The sequence below is a fragment of the Chiroxiphia lanceolata genome, chromosome 3, assembly GCF_009829145.1.
Source record: "Chiroxiphia lanceolata isolate bChiLan1 chromosome 3, bChiLan1.pri, whole genome shotgun sequence".
Classification (NCBI taxonomy): Eukaryota; Metazoa; Chordata; class Aves; order Passeriformes; family Pipridae; genus Chiroxiphia; species Chiroxiphia lanceolata.
This window is the reverse complement of record NC_045639.1, coordinates 44,291,007-44,317,307: the sequence shown is the minus strand read 5'-3', so window position 1 is coordinate 44,317,307 and position 26,301 is coordinate 44,291,007. Positions and strand designations below refer to the sequence as shown.

At 39.6% G+C, this 26,301-nt stretch overlaps 1 protein-coding gene and 1 long non-coding RNA gene across 3 annotated transcripts in view; one reads left to right on the top strand and one right to left on the bottom strand.

Moving 5' to 3' along the window:
* The window catches only part of KIF25 (kinesin family member 25), a 41,971-nt gene extending 16,869 nt beyond the window's left edge, over window positions 1-25,102 (top strand). For both annotated transcript variants that reach the window (XM_032684017.1, XM_032684018.1), the window contains exons 8-15: window positions 2,589-2,656; window positions 7,411-7,485; window positions 11,803-11,952; window positions 13,012-13,188; window positions 18,266-18,417; window positions 20,835-21,032; window positions 23,548-23,703; window positions 24,907-25,102. In XM_032684017.1, coding sequence (XP_032539908.1) covers window positions 2,589-2,656; window positions 7,411-7,485; window positions 11,803-11,952; window positions 13,012-13,188; window positions 18,266-18,417; window positions 20,835-21,032; window positions 23,548-23,703; window positions 24,907-25,064 — 1,134 coding nt within the window. In that variant the 3' untranslated portion in view covers window positions 25,065-25,102. The remainder of the gene's footprint in view (window positions 1-2,588; window positions 2,657-7,410; window positions 7,486-11,802; window positions 11,953-13,011; window positions 13,189-18,265; window positions 18,418-20,834; window positions 21,033-23,547; window positions 23,704-24,906) is intronic.
* On the bottom strand, window positions 13,435-19,495 carry LOC116784939. The gene is made up of 3 exons (XR_004356308.1): window positions 19,203-19,495; window positions 18,994-19,084; window positions 13,435-13,497 (listed from the first exon to the last, which is right to left on the bottom strand). It is a non-coding gene; the product is annotated as an uncharacterized LOC116784939 (long non-coding RNA).
* Window positions 25,103-26,301: the final 1,199 nt, after the last annotated feature.

Sequence of the window (26,301 nt, the reverse complement as noted above, 5' to 3'; positions counted from 1 at the left end):
GAGATCAAATCCAACCTATGGCTGAATGCCACCAGGTCAACTAGATCAGGGCACTAAGTGCCACATCCAGTCTTTCCTTAAACAGCTCCAGGGACAGTGACTCCACCACCTTCCTGGGCAGCCCATTCCAGTATCTAATCATCCTAATATCCTCCCCAGCACAGCTTAAGACTCTGTCCTCTCATCCTGTTGCTTCTCACCTGGGAGAAAAGGCTGACCCTCACCTGGCTACAACCTCCTTTCAGGTAGTTATAGAGATCAATAAGGTCACCCTGGAGCCTTCTCCAGACCAAACATCCGCGGTTCCCTCAGGTACTCCTCACAGGACTTGTGCTCTGGACTCTTCACCAGCTCCATTGCTGCCCTTCTCTGCACCCCTGATTAATTCCTTTCAAATGGACGGCTAACAGGCTGCTCTGAGTATCAAGGAAGGCACAAAATTCTGCTGTTTATTAAAGATAGGACTGTGGAAACATGAATTAACACAGCCAAGACCCTTCTTTCCTTGGGAGATAATTTTGTAATAGATCAGATGGATGGAGCAGTTGAAGACATTTTGATTCCCCAGTTGCTTATCACTATCCCCAGCTAGAATTTTCTTCCTGTGGTGCTTCCCCAGTATGGGGAATCCTTTAAGCTGTCCATGTCAGCCTTAGTTGCACTGAAGTTGACAGTGACACATGAGGAGCAGTCACAGGCTCCCTTACATTGTCTGTGCTGTGGAACAGCAGTCATGGAACAGGGGGTGCAGCATTCAGCAGATACAGAGTAACAAGTGATGAGAAATTATAATTACCCCAACTAGATTCTGTGATCATGGCTGTATCTGGTATTCCATATAACTAATTTGAAATTATTTCTCTGCCTTACTTAATTTCACTTACTGATCTGTTCACCAGGCTTGAGGAGTCATTCTTGGGTGTCAGGACAGATAGTGAATATTTATGATTGTGGATATTTCTGAAGTATCCTTTTGTCATTTTCATGATCCTTATGGCACTGAAAGAACTCAGACTGAGAGTATTCTGTAACTCTGGGGTGCAAAAAAAGGTTCTTTGGTGTTCATGTGAGACAGCAGTATGGATTTCACAAACTCTATTGACAGGGAAACTTGATGAGATTCTGTAGGCCTGCAGCTGTGGTGGATATGTTAGGCCATACTGAGCTCCTGAGAAAGGAAGGTCATTACAAATGCTCATATGAAACTTCTGCCTATTAACAGTTAATTCTTTTGTTTCTGTGTTACGCAAAATAGAGTTTTTTTCTGTCTCATTTTTCACCTTAGAGAAAGCTGCTCTGCAAGTAAATTTGATATCTGAATCAGAAATATCTTCCATAACTCTATATGCTTTTCGGGTTTTTTTTTCCTTTTTCCCTTCCCCTCTAGCCTGTTGGTTGCTGATCCTATTAGAATTTCTGTGTCAGGCCATTTTGTAGCAAAGTGTTTTACTGAGATCTGTACTCTGCTAATTTTGGCACTACTGGGGGAGGTAACATACCTCATTATGTAGAGTAAGTGTTTCTGTCATCATTACTTTGATAATGATACATTTTCTTTCTCCTAAGAGGAAGAAATACTTGTAAACTCAAAGCAAGAAATTTGATGTTTATTAGCCATTTACCTGCTGGACATACTGCTATGCAATCATTATTTGCTCAGCTCTTTACGACTTCAGTCTGTGGCACTACTCATTGGAAGGCCACTAATTCAGCATTCCAAGCTACTTGCCTGAAGCACATTATGAATTTCAGCACTGCCATCAAATGCAGTTCTGTAACCACAAGTTAGTAAGGTAGGAAACCTCCTTGAATGGGATGAAGTATTTTGTGTGCTAGCGAGCTTCCATCCAAATTGTTGTAAACCCCCACATAATTTTTCTTTGCTTTTTGCAGCAGTTAGGCAACTTCAGCCATGAGGGGCAGAAGGGCACAGAATTTGCTACAAAAGGCATGTCAGGCTGCTGTGATTGTACTCCGCTAATAGTTTAAAGAGCTGCCTACATATTTGCCGGACTTACAAAGCTACTGTATAATTCATCTGGAAAGTGGATTCCACTAAAACCTCATGGAATTCTACCAATTGTACTAGTGCAGCTCTTTCTTACAGTTGTGAACTAGCTTGTTATTTAATGAAATGTGCATCTTGTGCTTAGTTCTAGACATAACTATATATGAAATCAGTCTAAAAAGGCACTATGAAAATTTGCCAAGTAAGAAAAAAGAGCTCTTTTTGCAATTTTTTCTACCTGTGGTGGCAGTTAGGAAGGTTGGTTTTACTTGCCTGTGACCTTCTAGGTACAAAAGAAGTTCGTGTAAGGGTTTGTATCTTTTTGTCGAACTTAAGTGTATGTTTTGTGTCGGTTGTTATTTAATAACCTCTGTGGGATTTTAAATCCTTTCTTCTGGTCTTGCTAGTTCACTGCAGTGTACAGGCTCTAAAGCCTTGTGTGTTGGTGGCTGAAGGGCCTTGGACTTCCTGATCATTAATTACTGCTGTCACGTGGAACATTAGAATTGATACATATTTCTTGTTATGTGTGTGCCTGTCATATTAACTATAAATATTTTGTTTTTTTTTTTTCTCTTAGGAAACTGTCCTTGTCAAGTGTAGCCGTCCTGGTCACGCATCAATAAACAAGACTTTTCAGTTTGAAAGGTGGGTAGTCCTGTGCAGCAATCTGGAAATCTGGATTGATGGAATATTTGTATAGTGAAGACTGATTTTTTTAGTAGGCATTGGCTAGAAGGTAATGTGGTTTTTTTTTTTGGTTGGGATTTTGGGTGAGGTGGCTGGGGGGTTAGGAGAGGGAGGTTGTTGGGGGTTTTTTAGTGTGATATATATGTTCTTCCCAGGGCAGAATAGTGCACTTGGGGTATAGATGACAGTGCTCCCTCTCAATAAAGACTGCTGATATGCCTAAATTCGAAACCTGTATAGACTTATTTGACTCTTTTCACAATCTGAGTAGCTGTCATGATCCTTGCAACATGTTGCGAGGTAGCAAAATATTTTAAAGGTAAGGAAAGAATGTTTGTCTCTCAGTACTTAAAGAGGGCCCATAAGAAAATGGGGCCAAACTTTTTAGCAGGGCCTGTTGCAATAGGAAAAGGGGTAATAGTTTTAAACTAAAAGAAGGTCGATTGAGAATAGATATAAGGAAGAATTATTTTACAATGAAAGTAGTGAAATAGTGGAACAGGTTACCCAGGGAGGGAATAGATGCCACATCCCTGGAAACATCCAAGGTCAGGTGGAATGGAGTTCTAAGCAACCTGATCTAGTTGAAGATGTCCCTGCTCAGTGCAGCAGGGTTATACTCGGTGACCTTTAAAGGTTCCTTCAAACCAAAACCATTCAATGATTCTATGAATTGAGGTGGATTGCATGACTTCAGCATTAGACATACAGCATGACTGAGCCAGAAACTGGACTGAGCACTTGTAAGAGTTGATGTCCAAACAGCCTGAACACAGACATCAGGGTAGAGTAGTGGCATGTAAATCAGTGCTGCCCAAGGGAAAGGCTATAGTGTGATTACTTTCCATGTTAGGTGCTCAAAAATCCGCATAGATGAGTGTGATTTGGAATGTACCAGTTGTGATAAGGGTTTTGGTGGCACCAGAGTCAGTCTGAGACAGAAAAATGCAGGGAGTCAGGCTTGAAGGGTGCCTTCTGTTCTTTCAGAATGGTGCTGACCTGAATCTCTGAAAACAGGAATGAAGAGTTAAATTAATACAAATGAGATTTCTGTAAACGAAAAAAAATACAAAATTTTACCCCAGTGCCTTTTTTCTAATGCAAACTTTGTATCTATATATTCCAATGACTCAGTAGGCTCTCAACCTCCAACCATGTTTCAAAACCTTCCGGAAACAGAACATATGAGGACAGTTTCATGCTTCCTTGCTTGAAGGCAAAACGTTATTTAAAGTCAAATGTATGCAAAATGAATTATCTGTCCTGGTTTAAACTTAAGATTTAGCCTGAATAGCCATAGGTTTGCTAAAGATTGCTAGTCATTCACCCTTTCCTTGAGGTTCCTTCTAAAATGCTGCCTTTTTCTATTCACAGAGACTCTCCTGTAGGCCACCAGTCACTTGAAAATTCCTGAGATAATGCAAATCCTGGGGAAGCTTTACTGACTCCCTAGGTTATAGGACTCCTTTGATTCAAGGCATATGAGATCTCTTAGGGTACATGGCCCCCTCACATGTCTGCTAAGCTACTCAAAGTAAATCCTTTCACCTTTCAGCTGTACCTAACACAGCCATGCTAGTTGAAATAAATACAGAATAATGCTGGAATTCAACTCTGTAGAGCAATACAGTTAATGATATTGACACAGGACTCCAGAGTGCTGTGACTCTGGAAATGTGGTGTAGATCCTGATAATCAGGAAAAGGGTTAAAAAAATGTAAATCCCCCAAAGAATGCAGTTCTTGGGGAATGTTTTTTTAATGTCCCAGTACAACTCTTTTTTATAAACAGAGGAGCATATGGTTCTTATGAACTCAAAAATGTTTATTTTTTTAGCAACATTTTATGGAACTAATAAATGTCAAAATATTTGATTTCAGCTCAGGAAGAAAATTCCAGCTTTCAGCATGTTATGCTTTTACGATTTTATTGGCAAATCAATTAGGAAAATAAAAAAGAAGCTCAGAATTTTCAAGGTGAAATTAACATTAATCAGTATACAGGGACGAATCTATCATCATTCTGGTAAAAATACATGGGGTTAAAAAGAAAGAGAGTCTTTGGATTTGCGGCATCTTTCATGGTTTCAGATAGCTAGTGAAGTGGGTGTCCATACTTCAGCTGGTGCTGTGGTTATAGTGTAGCATAAACTAGTTCAAGATTACTTTATAAACCATTTTATTTGGGTAGGAGTAGCATTTGAACCACAGCAGCTAAGTAGTGGCAGTAAAACTCCTTTAGGAAGTTGAGTAAATATTTGGAGTAGTTACTGTAACATGGAGCCCTGTGCCTTTCCTCTGATCGGCTACCAGAGCCTGACCCTGACATAGCTGTCTGAGGCTGTACTACTTGGAGGTAATGGCCTCAAGCTGCACTACACTCAATTTCTTCACAGAAAGGGTGGTTAAGCATTGGAATGGGCTGCCTAGGGAGGTGGTGGAGTCACCATCCCTGGAAGTGTTCAAGAAACGACTCGACATGGCACTTAGTGCTTATGGTTTAGTTGACAGGGTGTTTGGTCAAAGGTTGGACTTGATGATCTTGGAGGTCTTTTCCAGCCTTAATGATTCTGTGATTCTAATTTGCAGTGCAAATGAACTGCTAAGACTGGCTGACTCTAGCCTGGGTTGTGGCCGCTAGCAATCTGTTTGCTGTCTTAGTCCACAAAAGTCATCAATGGCATCTGAAGACACGGTGAATGTTTTAGTCTTTAAAATACCTTTCTAAATTTATTTTTTCTTTTTTCTTTTCCCTTTTTAAATTTACGTATTAGCTCTGAGATGTTTTGATATGTTAAGAAAAAATATTTCAACACATACTGAGTTAGAAGCCTAGCTGGTTAAGATGGAGGTGCTAATGAATATTTCATCAAGTGCAGATAATAGATGAAGCAGAGAAAAGTGTTTGGAAGTGCTTTTGCACTCTTGTATTGGCCTTGCAGATTTGATGTGCAAAGTTAACTGAAGCATATGCTCATATGCATGCAAAGCAAGGATGGAGTATTGCTATTGTGTCTGTGTCTTCCTGGTATAAACTGTGCCACATCTCTGCATATTTGTTGGTTTCTCTGTGTACTATAAGGGCACACCAGAGAAATGGCAGTACAACCAGTATGTGTCCTTCAAGCCAGACAAGTGCTCCTTTCCTGATTAAAGAGAGTACATTTTCATGGAACTTACAATTAGTCTGTGGAACACGTTGCCACAGGATGTTACTTCAAGCCAAGAATTCAACAAGATGCAAAAAGAAACTGAATGCTAATTCTAATAATATTTTTTTTGAAACAGAGATTCAACTCATATTTCAATTTTGAGGCCAGTTTACAGCTTTCAAGGATTAGGATGAGGCACAGAGATGAATTATTGTGTCTCCAGCCACCATAGTGTTTCTTGCTCCTTCCTCTGTCTATTGTCAGGAAAAATGCAGAACTCAGAGTATTGGCTCCAGTTCTGTATCTGTTTATCAGTGATCCCTCTGCACAGTCTTATTTATGGAGAACATGAATACAAAAAACTATATTTGTGGAGTCTATAGACTGTAGCAGACAGATCATAGTCAGATATACAAAGAGGGTTGAGTAAATGCTAAAGAGCACACCTTGTCTTCATTCAGTTAAACCTGTAGTATCATACACAAGCTGTGGGATACTGCTAGGTGAAGTCTACTAGTGCACTGTGTACACAGTGAAGTGCCTATGTTTTGTAATGTTTGCTGCTACCAAAATTCCTGTTTCTAATTAGCCATTTTGCTGTGAGCTATAAGGAACACGTATCACTCATTGGAAAACAGAGCTAGCTAAACAAAAAAATAAAAAAAAATCACCACAGAAAGATACCAGAAAGGGAGCTTTTGACAAAAATAGGCATTCATACCTCAAGTATTTAAGGGTGGCTAATGACATTCATGTTTTAGATTATGTTCATCTTGTATAAACACTGCGCGCTGCAGGCTGTAATCTTGGGGAGGATACATTTTTGGTGCACTAGAGAAGAAATGAATAAGTTAGCATGTCCATATTTTATGATCAGAATTTCTTCTCTCTGATGATTTCCTATTTTCAGGTCTTGAGTTCATGTTGTTACAAACTTGAAAGGAGGAAAGATTTCTTTGAATATCCTGTGTTTGGTTCTTTACTCCTTGCATTTGAAAAAGTATTGGGATTGTTTCAGACATCATAGTTTTGGCCTAAGGATTGAACTGTCATTGCTCTTTTCTAAGAGGCGGAATAACTCATTAAATTTAATTGTCTTTCATTCTCTTTGAAAATTAATCTGCAATCCATATTACAATGTAATAGAAAGTCTTCCCTTGAGTGAGAAGTGTTGATTTCAGAGTAGATAGTTCATGGGGGTGAGGATGGAAATACCTTAGGCTGATACTGCCCACAAAGACAGTGCATCTTTAAACATGACCCTCAGGTGCATTCTGATTTCTGCTCTGCCACTGAGTCTTCTGAGGCAAATCCCCAGGCAAGTTTGCAGCCTGTGTACCTCTTACAAGTGTACACCTCTAGCTTGTTCCCTCCAGCACACACAACAGCTGCTCCCAAAAAGTGAGAACCTTGGAGTTCTAATTTTCAGTTCCCTGACATAAAAATGTCAGCAGGCTCCATGTTTTATGTCACTGGCCTACATTTTCCATAGTTTGCATTCTTGTATTGTGACAACATATTTATATTTTAATTTGGTTAATCACTGCACTTTTTTCCTCAGAGTTTACAATGATTCAGAGTCTCAAGATGCAGTGTTTGCAGATGTGGCCCCTTTGCTAACATCTCTTCTGGATGGGTGAGTTAAAAGGTGGGAGTAAGAAAGCTAAAGCACAATAATCTGCTGAAATCCATAAATTAAAAAAGAAAATTACTTAATAGTGGTGATCCAGTCAAGTTTTGTGGCTTTGCAGTTCCATTTTCCTGTTTTCTTTCTACTCAACACCAAGTGAATGTTGTTTCCCTGTATAAACAGTGAAAATGCTTTACAAAATTTAGCAGAGCAGATGAATTTGTAAAAATAAAAAAAGTTTTTTCCTCTGGTCTGCTTCTGGCAAACTGAAGAATCGCTTCTAATGGGGGATTTGTAGGTTATGTTTCATAACCATTTTCCAGTTGCAGAAATGGTGTGATACATCTTGTCCAACAGTTCACATATGAAAGGCCTGCCAGGGCCACTCTTAGTTCTGGTTATGCACGAGCACAGGCCATTGCATGTGGTGTGATCGATTCCTGGTTGAACCAGAATGGAGCATCCTCAGTCACAGTTCTACTGCTTCTTCAGGCACAGGGGTAAAACAGCATTCTAGTTTGAATACAAGACTGATCAGTAACAAGCACCAGCGAGTATATGAAATTACTTCTAGCCACTTAAGTTTATAAAGTGATTTCTCATTTATACTAGATCCAACTTAAGCTATTCTTGCAAAGAAGCCTTAAAGTGCATACTGTTATAAACCTTCAGGCTTGAACTGAGATTTGTACATAACTTCTTTTCTGCTCCTTTTTCATCCCTGCTCCAATGTCACTTGATTATATGGTAAAGCTGTCATGTAGCTTTCCCTCCCTGTAGAGGAAAAAGTTCCTTTCCCTCCACAGTGGCAGAGTTGAACTGTCGCAGTCCTTGTTCCTGGCAGTCTGAAGTTTCCAAGTCTCCATTTCTTAAAAGCGGCCTAAAAGAGGTATATCAGGATACTGTGGATATTGGGAAATACCAGACATCCCTTTGCATCCCTTTGCATATGCCCAAGGGCTACCTGGGCTGAGGGAAGTCATATACCACATTATTCTTGTTTACCAGTGATAAGTAACCACAGCTTCTGTAGCTAAGCAACCTAGGGACCCCTAGGTTGGAGGAGTTTAAAGAAGTCTTAAAACTACTGTTTTCTCCCCCTGTTTTTCCTTTTGCAGTGAACATAATTTTGCTTTGGCTCAGTATGTCACTTAAGTGTCTTCAGATATACGCTCTTTGTACCTTGATCTGCTGTACTTCCCACTTTCTAATTTTCACATTGGGAGAATCCTGTCCCAGAATCCAGCATTTTTGTTTTCAGTTAGGAAATGTTATTAAAAACAAATGACCTGTCTTGTTCTTCCAGAAGTGCTGTTTAAACAGGAGCAGATTTTCAGGGAAGGTAAGTCTGTGCATATGAGCACAGCAGCCTTCCTATTGTAAATGGGAAACAGACATACTTAGTCTGAGCCTTGAACCTCTTTGCTGCTCCTGATTGTTTTAGTCTGGGTTCCAAAGTGGTCTGTAACAACTTTTAGGTTAAGTGGAAAGGAGTGTTCTGCTCCTTTTCCTTATTTTTTCTTTATTTTTCTTTCTTAATGAATTGTTTCATTTTTCAGTATAAATATACAGGAAGAAAAGATTTTTCCATATGCAAAACAAAGTACAGCAGGCTTCAAAGTTTACAGTGAGTCATACAGGACCAGCAAGGGAGTAAAATAGCATTTCTTTACAGCATTGAAGAATCAAACTTTTTTGTTTATTTTAAAGAGGAAAATACATTTCTCCTCCTTTTCATTTTCTTAAACAGTGTTTCTCCTAGTCATAACTTTGCTATAGTGAACACCCACACTCTTTTCAGGAGAGTGCTACAAAACTACTGGTATTCTAGCTTGACAGTAAGAATTTTCTAAACAAGAATATAACTGTTATATACAGTAAGAAGCAGAGGAGAAGGAAAAATATCTGGTGAATCGTAGTAAAAAATTTTTATTTGAAACCTTTATGTTGGAACCAGAACATCAATGAAGTAAACTATTATATAGGTAAATGTATAGTAATCTGGTGCTTGTTGAATCCCCCAACAATTCATTCTCTCCTGTACCTACTTAGATATAATACTGCTTTGGCCAGTTTTAGCTCATTTGAGCTTACTGAAATCATGGCTGGGCTTCGCGAATGAAGATTTGGGGAGCTTACTGAAATACTGTTTTGGCTTTGGCAGAGAAATTTTCACTGATTGATACCCAGTTTGCATCTGTCTCTTCAATGTTCCAATCACCTGTCTACTTAACTTTTAATCATATCATTTATATCCTGTCAGAAGTATTTTGTCCATGATGTTTACTGTCTTCTAACAAGCAACAATTAAGGAAAATTTGATTAGCTGGACTATGGGAAAGTCTGATAGACTTCTAAGAAGACTTTAATTCTGTTTTTCCTGAGGAAAACTACAACCTGCAAATTTTTGGCTCCCATTTTGGTTCCAAAGATCTCTTTGATATTGAAGCAGAGCTAGAAGTCTCAATAAGCTACAGGTGGCCAGGCAGTGTGCATGAGGGGAATTGGGAAAATTGGTCATTATTAGTCTAGCTGAAAACTACTAAAGTTAGTGTGATGTTTTCTACTGACATAAATACAAGTAGAGTCATGTCAGCAGTGAATACTTCAAGAAGTCCTCTTTTCAGATTTACAGCCCTAATATCCATCACATTTAATTTTGCTGCAGTGTTATTTGTTTTCAGTTACAGTTATCTCCTTTACTTCATCAAATCTGTGATTAGACTCCTATTTTATACTCTGTATCCTAAAATCTGGAGGGACCTTACTATAAGTTTACTGTCTGCAACTTTGATTTCACATCCCCAGAAAGGTCACCCAGGTATTTGCTGTGTGGCTTATCAGCCCACATTTCTTTCTAGCAAGAGAAAGCTTTCTAAATAATCCTCCCAAAATAATTGCTTCTAGGCATGTTTAATATGCAAAAGATTGCTGCAGTGGCCATGTAAATATTTCATGACTTGAAGCCATACATTTAAAACAATTAGATGAGGGGTGTTCATTGAAATATGGCATGTGCTTGAAATAACATTTTTGATATGAGGAAAAGCATTGCATAACCAGAAGCAGCTGTTTCAGGTCTGCCCACAGAGGACGTAGCTTAGGCAGTGAAATTTTACTCCCTGGCAGAACAGGAGCAAGTCCATTCTTGAGACTCTCTAATAGAGCAGAAATTTCAGCAAACAGCAAAGTGCTCCTCGTGTATGGAGATTCTGCTAATGTTGTGTCTCTGAACAAACAAGATAGTCCAGGGAGGGAGTGGTCCTACCAGCATAACTACATGTCTTCCAAGGGTTTTGCTGGCACAGTTCTATGGTCAACACCAAGATTCTGGCAGGTGCTGCAGAGCAGATGCAGCCAAGGAGTACAATACAGTATCGGTCCTCCCTACAAAGCAGTCCTGTGGCTAGATGCATCTGTGCCCTCCCACTTGTTTTGTTTAAGGTGTTGACTTTGATCTGGTTAGAAACACACTTTCTAGATAGGAATCATACCTCTAAGTTCAGATCCCTGAACAGCACAGACATCTACAACTGAGCTCACAACTGTGGACTATTTTTTTTATTATTTTCAGTGCAGTGAAAAAGGCAGTTTCAGGGCTCTGTGCATTAGATGTATTTACTTGTCTACTTCAGAAGATGGTGAATTGTGTTTCATAGATGCCTGTACCTCTGCACTAATGTTGTACACTTTTCATCTTCGACTTGTCCATATCAGAGCAGTTCCTGCCGCCTTTATTCCAGAGTAGTCATTGTGTGCATGCTCGTACTGAACTAATGCTTTTGGTATAAAATTTGTGCCTCTTATTATTAGGGCTGTCTTCTCTGACTGAGGGCTGTGACTGATGAGCCTGCCTGAAAAAGGCTATGAGAGATGAAGAGTTCCCAGCTGTTAAGACACTAGTGCAGTGGTTTGCAGCACAGCACTGTAAGACAAATGAAACCCACTGATGGTTTACTTTAAAATGCTGTCCGGTAAACTGCAGTGCTTCACAAGCTGATTTACAAGCAGCTCAGTAGTGCACTTACTGGAAGTTGGGCAGACAGGACATCTAACCTCATCAGTCATTCCAAGCTAAGCATCCCTGAAACAACTTCTTAAAAGCATCCCTTCAACTCTGCTTAAAAAATAAAATCTGTTTGGGTGATGTTATGGGCAATACTTTAGTTACTTTCAGATTTTGAGATCTCCAGAAAGAAATCAGGGGCAGTGTATTTATTTTTTTGTTTCAGTTTGTGTTCCCAAATCGTTTGGGTTTTGACTTGCCACCTAACAAACACATTTGGTAACAGTAAAATAAATGAAAGCCCTTTTAATTTTCAGATACAATGTGTGTATCATGGCTTACGGGCAAACTGGAAGTGGGAAGACATACACAATGTTGGGACCACAGGTAGAGGGGAACTTTGCATTCACTACAGAAGATGAATCAGAACTTGGAATTATTCCTCGAGCTACCCAAGAAGTGTTCAGGTAAAAACTAAGTAAAGGCTTGTTGTCAGTGGTAGTCACCTTAAATTTTATAGAAAGAATGAAATAATGTTTGTAATGTATTTATCATTACAGATTTCAGCTTCAGAATGATTAATATTTATATCTTCTCTGACTGCCATTTGATTTTTTAGTTTTTATATGGATTTCTAGTCTCTCTCCTGCTTAATCTGATTTTCTAAAACAATAAGATTATGCAGTCTTGCTGTGTGTTATCTGTCCATCTGTCTTTCCGACTCCTAATTAGCTTTTGAAAATGTTTCAACCATAGTTGTGGAGTCCAAAAGATAATTAAGTTCTTACAAGTTTAGTGAAAATTGGCAATTGAATAGATGAAGAGGATCCAGATTAGATCTAAGTCCCAAAGGATAGCAGAATTTTTAACCACAATCTGCTTCTGCTTTGAGAATTTTTTTACTTGAACCTAATACAAGATCGAACTGATGTGCTGCTATGTTATAACAGAAGAGCCATTAGAGGTTTTTCCAGCTAAGCCTGTTTCTTTTGGAGAAGTGTATAAGCTAAATTAAAGATCCAGTTTTGTGTGAGAATAACTGTCTAACTGTAAATACTCACCTGAATAGACAAGCCCTTAATTTATTACTTTTCCCAGGCTGTGGACAGATAACTTCTTACAGATCTAGTTTGCCATCTCTGTCTGTTCATTGCTTGCACTCTGCCAGATTTTATACCCTGAGCTCTGAATGCAATAACAACCAGCAGAGAAATGATATAAAAGAACTCTTGAGGCAGGAGGCTAGTGGAGAAAAACAATTTAAGTCAGTACAGCTGTTTGGAAAGTTAAATTTTATATACTGCTTCATGTATAACTTAACTGTATATTCTGATTCTTCATCTTAACATTATCATATGGATGAGACAAAGCCACAGCTGCAGATACTTAATAAGCACTTTTATCAGATTATAATTAGATTACAATTAAAGAATAAATCTTTATTTACATGTTGCTTACTTGGGGTTTGACTTGAACATTTTTTGGCTTTTTTCTTCTTTTTTTTTTCCCTTATTTTTATTTTCCAGGCTTATTTCAGAAAAGCCACCAGGAAGTTACTGGGTTGAGGTTTCTGTTGTAGAAGTGTATAATAATGAAATTTTTGATCTTCTGGCCAAAGATAGTTATGGAAAAGTATTTAGCATCAAGCGTGATGTTGTCACAACCAGAGAAGGAAAGAGTGATGTTCCACTGCTTACGCATGAGTAAGTACATGACTTGATCCTTGCCATCCAAACATGATCTGGTGTTAATGCAATGCATAGCTGTCACAAAATTGCATTATAAGCACGAGATTGCTTCTAAACAATGAGTCCTTATCATGTGCAAAAGAACAGTTCTGTTTCTGTTGGCTCAGTCTATTAGACTACAGTTCACTGCAAATGTCAAAATACTTCCAGAAATAACTGTACAATTAGTTTGAGTTATACTCCTATGTTAAGTGCCTTCTACTCAGAATGCCTGAAGATTGCTGCATATTTTCTTGTTGCTGGGTCTATGGCTCTTCTTGTCAGCTGTAGAATAAGAGTCACAAAGCACTTTCCATTTAGTCTTACTAAATGATAAAATTTACACATTATAATAGAAATTGATGTACTCTTTGTAAATTTTTAAGCAGCTGTAGAATGTTAGCCTTCCGTACATGCGTTGGAGTTAAAAAAATGTAAAAATAATTAGATTTTAAGTGATCTTTTAATACAAATATCCATTTTACTACTGTTTAGTGTTCTGTTTTCATAACTGGAGGTGTTAAAGTTGGAATTGATACGTTGGCATGTTAGCAAACCATTGATATGGTTTGAACCCATAGTTCTTGAAAATGGAGGTTCTTCAAACTAAAAGCTAAGAAGCAGCTAAGCTTCTAACCATCCACTTTTAAGATGTATACTTTCCCACCATCAGTGTATGATAAGTTGGATTCTTATTTACACAATTTGACACTGTAGGAAGAGCTAGGGTATTTAGGGCTACTACTTACTGTAATGCCTTCTTTTACTTACTAAGCGTTACAGACTTGGTCTAGTACTCATGGGAGTGATTCTTGGCATTATGTATGTGTGGTATACAACGCAAATGTATAGTACTTTCTTGTTATATGTAAGACAGCTTGGGTAATTAGACATTCAAAATCATGTGTTCATAAAAATTCCTCTATTAACAAGAGGGAATCTGTTTCAGATGCTTCATTTTACTAGTGTTTATCATAGAATGTCCTGAGTTGGAATGGACCCACAAGATCATTGAGTCCAACCCCAGGCCCTGCACAGGACAGCCCCAAGATTCGCTATTGCAGGGTCCAACCACCTCCTGGGTGAAGAACCTTTTCCCAATATCCAATGTAAATCCCTCTGACACAGCTTTATGCTCTTCTCTCGTGTCCTGTCACTGGTCACCAGAGGGAAGAGTTTGGTTCCTGCCCCTCTCCTTCCCCTCATGAAGAAGTTGTAAACTGCAATGAGGTCTCCCCTCAGTCTCCTTCTCCAGGCTGAACAGACCAAGTGACCTCAGCTGCTCCTTGTGCGGCTTCCCCTCAAACCCCTTCACCACTTTTGTGGCCCTCCTTTGGGCCTTATGGTAGTAGTATCAACATCAGAAAGAAAAAAATCAGGTATCCACTGGAATTAAACTACTGGACATCTCTCTGTGAGCACCCAGCATGAGAACAGTTTCCAAAGGGAAACATTTCTGCTTGTGTGTTACAGGGATGTCTAGAAACATAAAAAAATGTCCTGCTTCTTGAGCAAATAATCTTTGTGAAAAGAAACATCTTGCTCTACTGAAATGTTTAGAGCAGCATTATAGTTTTCTAGGTTTCTGGGGGAAACATGATGTTTTTCTTCACTTCTCTGTAATAATTCTTTGTCATGGTCCAATCCCTACTTTTCCAAGGGAGGTTAGCAGTCATATTTGAAATGCATCCCTCCTCCATGCCAATTAAAATAAAATGCACCCTCAGTGGAAATAATTTTGTCTTGTGGGACTTAGTCACATAAGCAGACCAGTAGTTGTTTGTTTATATGGGTTTATGCTATTGCCAGAAAACCTTGATAAAAATACAAGAATGTACTGGAGGATTGAGCAAACATACTTTTATTCTACCTAGTGAGACACATTTATTGACTTATGTTTTCTACCCATTTAATTGCTCATGGAAAAGTGGGACCCCAGAGAAATTGTCAGGTGGCTTTCTTTCCTATGGGAGCTATAGAACTCTTCTTTCTTTCTATGAAACAATAAGCACTGTAATATTCTAGGAAGGATTAACCTTTGTATCCAGGGTATGCCTGCTCTTTGGTCTTGAGGTTAAATACGATTTCCAGAGAAATTCTGCATGCTTCATTGCACTCTGCATGCTCCATAAGAGCACGGAATGAGTGAAAAGTGACCAGAGTTTGAAGTGATGAATCCTTTTGCCCTTTCTGTCTGTATTACACTGACTGGTGGATTTTTCTTTGTCCCTGTTCTTGGATTTCCCCAACTGTGACTCTACTCCAACCTTTAGCATCTTCTTAAGGCTATGCTGTTAAGGGAATGAAAAACTCCAGAAGAGGCTGGGAGCAGAGCCTAACCTGTGTGTGCTGAATCTTTCTTGGAGGAGCTAATCTTTTTCCTTTGACTAGAGAGGAAAAGAACCGTATGACATAAGAAATGAAGATGGGTGCATGTAGTGTGGGCATGAGGGGAGTTGAATTTTCCTGTTTCATCAGAACTTCTAAGTAATTTTTAATTATGGTACTTCAGTAACTAGGATGTTGGCCTGGCTTCAATTCATTCCTGGAAAGTGCCTACTCCACTTCCCAAGGGAGCTTTGTATAGTTAGTGGGTGACTCATACCTTTTTGTAGGTTTTGGAGAGGGGAGAGGGGAGATGTAGTGGGACTTGTGCCACAGAGAAAAGAAGGAGAAGCTGCAATAAGGTTTCATTTGTCCTTCTAGTTAATAAAATGGCTGCTCTGTTTATTTCTGTAAATTTTAATTTATGTTAAAGGAACCTGGCACCTTGAATTAAACCTCTTAAAAACCACTTATCTCAATCAGTTAATACTAAATTCTAATGCAAACATAAATAAAAACAGGGACTTGTACTTCAATTACAATGCAAGCAGTGAAAAAATTCCAATTCATAAACAGGTTATATTAATAATTACACAGAAAGGTTAATAAGAAAAAGCAAACCCAAACAAAGTAAGGGAACCATTGAATGAGGCCACCCAGCTGCCCAAAATCTAAAGTAAACAGCTGGTGCTTTGAATAAAAACACATCCTCATTTATGATAATATTTCATCTAGAATATATTGGCCTGCTGGGTCTCACTGGCTTCTCCATATATCCATTAAAGTACAGTAGTCTCTTTCCTGCTAACATGTTCATCCTAGTGAATCACAAAAACCTCAAGTCTTTTTCTTCTTTTATAGTTTGGTTGACTTTGGAGAACATTCAGCATCAAATTCATAACCTAACCACAACAGGGCTTCTCTTTGTAGAATCTGGTCCTGGAACGTGCGGCATATAGAGCATCATAAAGTCGTAGAGATTATACTTAAATATTATTTCTGTCAGTCCTGCTGAGGAGCTACTGTGCCAAGCTCACAACACTGGGGATGCTGCTTCCCTCCAAAGCCAGCTGCAGCTGTCCAGGAGGTGACAAGCACTGACAGCACACCCTGAGGCCTGTCTTCTGCAAATGCTTATTGTAGGGTGGCAGCTCATGGCACTGACCCCTTTGATAGGGCACAGCAGCACCTTGCAGAACCCAACAGTCTGGTGCTGCATCCCAGCCAAGGCTGCTTCCCTTTCAGGGCATCCAGTCCTGGCTGACTAGCCACTGGAAGATGCAGTTCAAGACTTGGGAAGGCAGGATATGTGCCTCCTTTGACTGGAGGCAATACTCAGATCACCCCAGTATGAGGCTCTGACTGTAGGAACTAGAGCCACTGCTTCCCTGCTGTTGCCAGGTCAACCAAACAGGGAGACATCACCAGTGGTACCTCTACCAAGAGGTGTTACGAGGGAGGCCAACGTGTGGCTCAGGATTGACAGGAGAAGTCTGTAGTGATTATTTACTTCATGCAGTCCTGGATACACAAAGAACTGCTTTTAGGTGGCCGCTTCTCTTAAGTGGCTATAAATATGGTGTGGCCAAGTGCTTTTCTGTTCTTCAGGTGCCCTTGCTTTATTTTCTAAGGAAATTGCTTTAGTTGGGCATAGTTTGTTTTCTTTTGCTCTTCTGTCTCTAAACTCTTCAAGTATGGCTCTTAACATAAAATAAGTTTCTGCCCGGTGTGACCTTTAATAAAATCAGCCAAATCTAAATAATGAAGACCTTGCCTTTTATCACATGCTTGCTTTTGCTGACTGCAGCATTGTGGAACCAAGCCTGTGGCCTGTCAGGAGTGTTATTTATGATTCTGCTATTACAGGACATTCAGTCACCAGGCAGTCCTAACTCGTATCCCCACCTAAAAACTAATGTTTAGGTGTTGTATCTTGAATGATTATTGAAGAAGGCAATGCGGTGAAAGGAAAGGGTAGGCAATCTTTCCTCATTTGTTTTAAACATTGCAAACCTAGGGAAAATCATAGTGATTTTCTTCTTTAGCTAATCAGTTTATTTCACTTCCTGTATTAATTTCACTTTCTGTATTAATTTCACTTTCTGTGTTAGGTCTTTGCCCTTTGACTGATAATATTTGCAGTACTTCCTTTAACTGGAAAAGTAAACAGATAGTACAAGATAAAATGGTCTATAGGAACTTATGCCTATCTATTCTGACACTGAACAGTGGAATTGAACTTTTTTCCAGGGATTCTGGTTTTCATTCCAAATGTGAAATATGATTTCCAGAGGCCCAGAGAAATTTTGGGGGGTTTTGCCTCATACTACCTAAGAAAAGGAGCTACCTCAACATAAACTGGACAAATCCATCTCTGTAAGACCAGAGATTCCAGCGATGTCTAAACCTATGTCTTCTCTTCCAAAGTGTGGAGATGTAGAAATTTCAGTTTCTTCAAGAGCTGAGCTACAGTAACTATGGACCTGCAAGGCTAACAGGCCACTTCTGCAGCACTTTCAGGACTACATCACAGCTTTTGTCTTGAATTTTCATCTTGGACTATATCCCACCTGGAAAAATCTATATAGAGTTGTTTGTGCAGCTCAAAACTGAGATCAGTATAAGGAGAAGAGCAGGGACGTGGAAATGCTGAGATTCTCACCTAAATTGTCAGCTTTCTCATGTGATTTTTCCTGTGAGTCAGTTAAATATCCTTCTTGTTTCTTAGGACCGTTGAAAATGCATCCGAATTTTTACATCTAGTCAAGAAAGGCCTACAGCTGAGAGTCAGGCACCCAACACTGGTGCATGCTCACTCCTCTCGTTCTCATCTGGTAGTGACATTGACCATAACCACAATTGTCTTTGGAGATAACTTTGGTAAGTAGGATGTTACTAAAATGCATCTAGAGCCAGTCTGTGGACTGTGAGATTTTCATACTGTTTTTTCTTCCTTTTTCCAATGTTTGATACATTCCCTCAGTTCTTTTCCATTTTTCTAACTTCTACATACCTTCTTAAATAACAGACCACTTGGATGTTTGAATGCTACTGAAACTTTGAGTTTCATAAAAACTTACCACTTTTCTTTACATGTCTTGACTTACAGAGTTCTTGGAGTTTTATAGCATGGAGCAACTAATGAATAACTGTTGTCAGTAAGTCATAAGAGAGTTAAGATCTCAGTAAGATAGATAAAGTAGTTAAATCACTTAGAATGAATAATTACATGTCATACAAAGTTTGTGGTAAAGCTAACCATGCATTATAGGGATTGGATACGCTTTTGGGTGAGAAATAATCAAATTGTTTTACCTCCTACCTTGCAAAAAAGTCCGTTAAATTCAGTCTCTTGAACTGTTAGTAATAGGTCACTGCATGAAAAGACAATATAGTTGTCTTATATATGGTGGCAACATCTCTATTTCTACTTTTCATTACCACACCAAGACTTACCTGTTTATTGCTTTTGGGATTTTTGGAGTTAACTTTATTTTCTTTTGCTTATGTTATAATTAGGCTCTCTGTTTCCAGCGCTCTTCATACTCTGCAACAACAGTATGATTTTAGAAAGTGGGAAATATTTCACATTTTTTCCCTTAGATTGCTATCAGAAATTAAACCACCAGTATCAGCAAAGCAGAACAAACAGTGCCCTTACTTACCTACAGGCCTTGCCAAAAGACACAGTTACTTCAGAAGTTGCAGCTCCAGTGTTTCAGATGTTAGCTCTAGGCAGCTCCAGATTCTTGTCAGTCAGGCAGATGTTACAATTTTCAAAACTCAGTGTTGCACTGTTAGGTACCAGCCATCTTGTCTAGTCCAGAATTCTCTTTGCCACTTCTAATTGCAGTCACTCCACTGTGGCATGTTGTCTGGCAGCAAAGCTCTGTAGAAATGTGTAATTGTTGAATGCAGACTCGGGCTTTCAGCTCACAGCGCATGGATGAAGATGTGCCCTGTAGGGGGACGGAGCAACACTGCAACACTGCACTGCAACAGTGTGACAGCATGTGTGATAGCGCATTCTGTCTTGTGTAAAAGGAGAAGATCCTGATTTAAAAGCCAGGTGCAATTGTCAAATACCACACCACCAGATATCTGTCACTAAATAAAAGGTTGTAAAATCTGTGGTGAGTTCAGCACCTAAAGCCAGGGTTGACAAGCCAGCACTTTTTCAGGTTTGATTAAGGTGTTTTAGCATGTATTATCTGTCTTTTGAAGAGAGCTGTTTCTTAATTTTGTTGTCTAAAACTAAAGAAGAGACCACTTAGTTGACACTGTATGGCCTGAAGCCATTTATTCTGTGTAAACCAACACAGCTGCTCTGTCTACACTGTGAACATCCAGCTTGGGTTTTAGCAGCAGCCTACTTGGAGAAGTACAGAGCTCTGCAACACAAGTCATCTGCTCTTTACTCAAGTTTTGCAGCTGGAAACTTTGTACTATTCCACCTAGACTCTTTAAACACCCAAGAAAGTCTGTTGTCTCTATGACCTGTAGCAGAGTATGTGTCTTTTATTCCTTTATGTCTTTCAGAGAGAGAAAGAGAGAGATGGATGAAAACCAAAACACTAATTAAAAAGCAAAACTGCATTGGGAAATCCCTTTTAAATATATTCCTGCTAAGCTAATGTGAAAGCAGATTTCCAAGAGAATCTGTCTTTGTCTTCCTTCTCAGCAGAGAGTGAAAGCCAGATGCTGCTGCTGAGGAAGACGAAGGATAGTAGTAGGTAACCAACCTGGACAAATGGGAGTAATACTATTTAGGCTAATAGCTTATCATTTGTAGATCCAGCAGTGGGATATGAGGGCTGAAGGAAGTCTAGGGGGAACAGCAGGAAAGGACGAAATAGAAAAGGCAGGATGAGGATTTTTTTTTTTTTTGCCAGAGCATCAGCAAGTTATGTTTCTAATACACAGAATCAGACTTCAGAGCCTACTGCTCCCAAAGATCCAAAATCTCACTTTGGTTACAGTCAGTCTAAAACTTGAAAAAAATACCTCCTTAAAGGCCTTACTGAACTCCTCTTTCTTGCTTTCCACATTGTATACAACACAACCTACACCAGAACTTGTTACCAATCGGTACAATCAGTTTGATAAGTAAAACCTTAAATAAGATAGAAAAAGTGATTCAGCCTGCCTTGCCATGGATTCTGACTTGTATATTGCTTCTGTTAGAATAGTCTTAAACAGCAGATACTGTATATCCCCTATTGATGTCCCATTTTCCCCCTATCTCAATTACCAGTGTCAGTGAGAAGCTCTCCTTATTTGCTTTTTCCATTAAACAGGTACTTCATGGGAAGATGAACAAGCCAGTCAGAGACTAAATAAAGAGGTTTCCTGCACCTTTCCACAAAAAACGAGAGATAGTAAATCTACCTCTTCCTCTGGAACCTCTTCACCAGTGCAAGTCGAAGCAACTGAGAAAATTAAGCAAGTCAAAACTAGACTGCAGCTGGTGGACCTTGCTGGTAGTGAGTGTGTCGGTAAGGGAATGTACCTGCTTGTGGGCATGGATCGTCCCAGATCTAGGTTACAACAGTTGCCTTTAGTTCTTTATGGAGGGGTACATGCTACCCTGCTCACATACCAGGCTCATTTAAACCCACAGATCCTGCCATAAAAAAAATTTTGAGGGCTGATTATTCCAGTTTTACACTGGTACAGTATAACTGAAAATCTGACTGCATAAGCTTTAAATAAGCCCAGGGTATTTACCCATAAGTATATTATTTGTTTAAACTGGTTTTATTAGGCCTGTTTTTCTGCTCTGGAAAGTAGCATGTTTTTGTACAGAAATGTTTTAAGTGCATAAATTATTTAAGTATTACAAATATCTGTAATAATTGATATCACCATGTGTAGGGTTTTCTGCCTTTTTGTGGAAATTAGTGTTGAAAAGATAATATTGTTTTTGTTGTTTCTTCAAAGCATTTTCCTCCTCCTGCCTCCTCTATGCACACAATAATTTAAAAAACTTGATTATTTCCTAAAGGACAAGCTTTCTTACCAAGAAAAACCATGCAGCCAGATGTACCATTCCAGAAATAATGTTTTGAAAACTGAACCAGTATTATGAAAGAGTCTTTTACTTTACTGCCAAGAATTCTTGCTGTTGCTCACTGTTAAACTTTTGTTCTACAGAGAAACCTAATATAATACATTATTTTTTTTCATTTGCTCTAAATGCTGAAAACATGTAATTTTGCAACAGGGTGTGTGTTTGTTCTCTCAGTTAAACCAGGACAAGCATTTCCTTGGGTTGGGGCTCGGCAGGCCAGATCCTTCAGTGAAGCCAGAAGAGCTGTGCTAACATCAGTGTTAGATGTGGCCCAGCACACACAGCAGACTGCCCTCTGCCATCAGCTGCGCTGGTGAATTTACCCTGGTAAAAGTGAGGGCAGCTGTTAACTCATAACTCTTTTAAAATGTCAGCAAATCTAAGGGAGCAGCAGTACATCAGGCTTCTCACACACTTCAGCACCCTGCCTTGTTAGCTCTACAGCCATCCTGAGTCATTTACAGGCCAAGTGGTGCCTTTCTGGCAAACTAGGTTTCAGTTTGAAAACTCAGCTACATGCTTCCGTGGAAGTTCATCTAACCAAATGCAGATAATGAGCAGTTTAAACAAGTACCCCCTCACCTATTTGCAGTTTTCTGCTTTAGGGTGATGTCCGTTGTCTCAGGAGTCCACCTTTCCTTGAATAAAAGAAGTCTGGGGATGTTTGTATACACAATGGCCCCAGTAATGTTAGCCTGAGATTCATCCTGTCACAGATTGTTGTCCACCCTTTGGCAAGTCTTCCAAACTCTTTTGCTCCATGTCTCTCTGACAAGAGACTCTACCACTCTAACCTCATCCTCTCCCACAGTCGCATTTCTCCTCATTGTCCAGACTTCAGGGGTTTTTGCTATTACTGTGCCTTTTCACATTTGCCTCTTGAACTCCTCGTTTGTCCTCCCAGTTTGGAAAATGCTGCCCTATGGGAAAGACAGGATCTCTAGCAGCTCCCTGTACCTGTCTAGAGGTGGGAGAGTAGGCAGAAGAGGAAACTGTTAGCCCTATCTGATCAGCCCACTACTGTGAGCTCTGCCTAACATGGATCATGTGCTCTGGATAAGGAGAAGTGATTGCAGATCACTTCTGTACCTCATCCACTGTCCTGAACAAAACTCAAATTTGAATAATGTGATACTAAATGCTAATAGCAAATTTCTCTTCCTCAAATGGGCAGGAGGAATTAATTACTCTTAACTGCACACTCATCCAGACTGATCAGAGTTGAGCTTGGAGCACCTCTTTGAGTTGGTGCAATGTGTTGCATAGAACAAACCTTTCCAGTGTTGCTCAGGGGCAGCATAGCTACATACCACCATGCTGCTTGGGTGGCAGAAGGGCATAATTTTCCTTTATCCATTTCCTTATAGCAAATCATGCCATAAACCACCACCTCACAGCCTTGGGTGAGCACAAACCCCTCACGCTTGTGTCTGCTATACAGTTTTGCTTCTGCAGCTTGTGCCATCAGTGCCTCCCCTCTTTTTCCTAAGGGATACAGATGGGGCAGTTACCTATTATAAAAAATGGTGAAACAAAACAGACTTCTTTCTGGGGATATTGTGGACTGGTGTTTTGTCTTGTCTGATCTTAAGGTGTTCCTATGTTCTCGATTCCTTGTTCTTAATACATATGAAGCCAAAGTGCATTGTACAGATGAAGAGATCAACTTTAACATGAGATGCTTCAGACCATCTGTAGACACTGAACCTTCTTTAAGAAGGTTCTTCAAAAGAGTGTGTAGAGTATTAAACAATTTATTGGCATTCCAGACTGAAAAACCACTGCATCTTGCTTTTGGCATGGGTCGGCTGGAAGTCGTCGTTCAGAATTTGTGTTTAAAAATGTTGAGTCAAAAGCAGATGATACAGCAACAGAATTTTCCCCACATTACAGTTTGAAGCAGCTTAGTGTTACCATTGCCTTTGTCTACACTGTACCAGGTATGTCTGGAGTGACAGGGGCAGCACTGAGAGAGACATCGTTTATTAACCGCAGCTTGTCCGCCCTGGCCGACGTTCTTGGAGCAATAGCAGAGCAACGGTCTCATGTCCCATATCGGAACAGCAAACTTACCCATCTGCTTCAGGACTCCGTAGGTGAGGGATTATTCTGATTTCTGTTTAACTATAGATTTCTCCTCCTAGAATTTTTACCTTCCTTTGTTGTGTAAAACTAGAGGATGATCTTGTACTCCTTGCTTGTATGTGGCCTCTGTTCAAAGACTCTGGTCCTGGAGCCAGTGTGTGAGTACACAGTGCGGGTTCTGAACTCTTCCTGAATTTGGCTAAACCTTGCTGTTTCCAAGGTTCATTTGAGGAACATCTCAATAGGATCATTTAAAGGTTAAAAATTGCATTTCACTGGTGTTTCATGTCAGGTACAGTTGACAAGTTAAACTTCAGTCTTTATTACTACAGGGTATAATCAAGTAATTGCACATTCCTTAATATTGTGCCCTGTAGCAGTGAGACAAAGGAGAAAGACAGGACATGGTACCGTGCTACAACTTCTTTCTGTGTTTGGGACACTTCCTCTTCTTTAGCTCCTCATCAATGCAGAAGCAGTTTTAAAGCAAGTGTTACTCCTGCAGTAATGTCAGATTTGTGTCCATTTTTATAGTATATTAGTCCATTTTTCTTCAGCCAGAAAATATTAGCCCTCATGCTTTTAATCTCCAAGGCACTGACAGTGAATGAGGTAATAGTTCTTCAGAGCTTCTGAAATACTATTAAGTTTTGCTTAAACTTTGAATTTCACCTACTGCTGGAGTCTCTACTGTGAAAAGGGAAAGCCAAAAAGAGAAGTGAGTTTAGAGGCTGTATGTAGGCTCTGAGCTTGGTTTTAACCACGCCTGGTGTATGACTTTGGTGACACTGTTTATATCAAATGTTGAAAATGACAATTTCCTCCTTTGTTAGATCATTCCTGGTAAACATTCTGAGTCTGTTTTGTTTTATTGTCACACAAATAAGCTATTTTGCCATTGCCCCAAAACGTTTGGTAAAACTTAATGAAGTGCTCAGGCCCACAACATACGTGCTGATTAACTGATGAAGTTATAAGGAGAAAAAAATCTAAGTTACAAACTGTAAAACACTTGGGGGTAAATATCATACTGTTAGATATAGACTCCCCTTGAAGGGGCTGTCTGTTTTCAACAGCTTTCTTCACGAGCAGTCTTCTGCTTCATAAAAGCAATGGTAACCTATGCTTACTGTTGTGTAGATCAATACGTTACCAGTGTATAACTTACTGAAAATGAGGTAAATAAGTATGTTTTGCCTTTTCCCTGCTTTTAGGAGGCGATGCTAAACTGTTGGTTATGCTGTGCATCTCTCCTGGCCAGAAGTACTTAACAGAATCAATGCAGTCTCTGGGATTTGGGACTCGTGCTCGGCAAGTTCAGAGAGGACAAGCCAAGAAAAAAAATTTCCCAATGCCTAGTAAAGCAAAATAAAACTTAAGACTCCTGTGGATTAAAGTATTATTAATGAGTTCCTCAGACTGAAATGTATATTGTTGTCCTAAAGCCATTCTTTTAGATATCATCTGCCAGATAAAATAAACAATCCTCAACATGGCATTAGTAAGCAATAAACCTGCTGATACTGTTCTTTCTTCTAACATAATAGTAAGTATTGACTACAGCTACCAACCATGGTGGAATGGCAGAGAAATAAACTGGGCTTTCAGACATGGCTTTGCCTGTGTGTTACCTTTGGGCAAGTAGAACTGAGTCAACAGAGCCCTGATTTAGGATGGTTCACTTCTGAAAGGCCAAGGGTGCATTCTGTTTTCTCAGTAGACGACAAGAGTCTAAAGCACTCCAGTGCTTCAAAACAGCAAGTGAAATACTTCCTCCCAGCTTGGATTAAGATGAGACGTCATTTTGGATTGCTCTTCTATCTAGCACGGATGGGGTCATTCCTAATGCACTATCAACAGGCAGGAGTGTAAAGCAGTCTGTGAGCCGTATTGAATGGAGTTCTGTTCTCTGGTTTTAGGTGGGAAATAATGGCATTAGTGAGCTGGAGAAAAATGAGTAAGGCTATATCTGTTATCCCTCTGGAATGTAGTTTAGGAAGCAAATGAGGGATTACACAACTTTCTGAAAACACACTTAGGTTAAATGGTTGGAACAAATCCCAGCTCTGCTGAGTTCACTAAAACCACAGCTTTGCCTAGTTTGGGGGTATTTTTGCTTCATGAGTGCTGAGAGGCCCTGAACTAAGGATCCTAATGGGACCCACCTTGTACAACTGTTTTAGTAGTACTCTGGCCTCTTGTTTCTCTTGCATTTCTGAAGCAAGTTAAACACATCACAACCTTTAAGCTGTGCCTGCAGATTAGAAGAGGATAACCGTCCATCACACAAATAAAACACCAAGTAGCAGCTTGTCATATGCTATTTGTAATCCACAAGTGGCTTTCACCCTCTTATACCAGTGCTGAGACAACATCATGCAGGGTTTGTGAATGAAGTTACACTGGAAGAAGTTTCAAGGAAGTTTAAACAGTGTTAGAGATGAGAAGTGGTTCCGAGATGAGCAGTTGGGTTCAAATAACATCTGATGTGTTTTACCCACTACGTTATTGCTCAGCAGAGGCCTCAAGATCCAGTCCTAATTTTTTCCACCAGCAGTTACTCTGCCCCTAGACTGGGAGAGAGGTCATTGTTAGGTCACTGCAAGAAG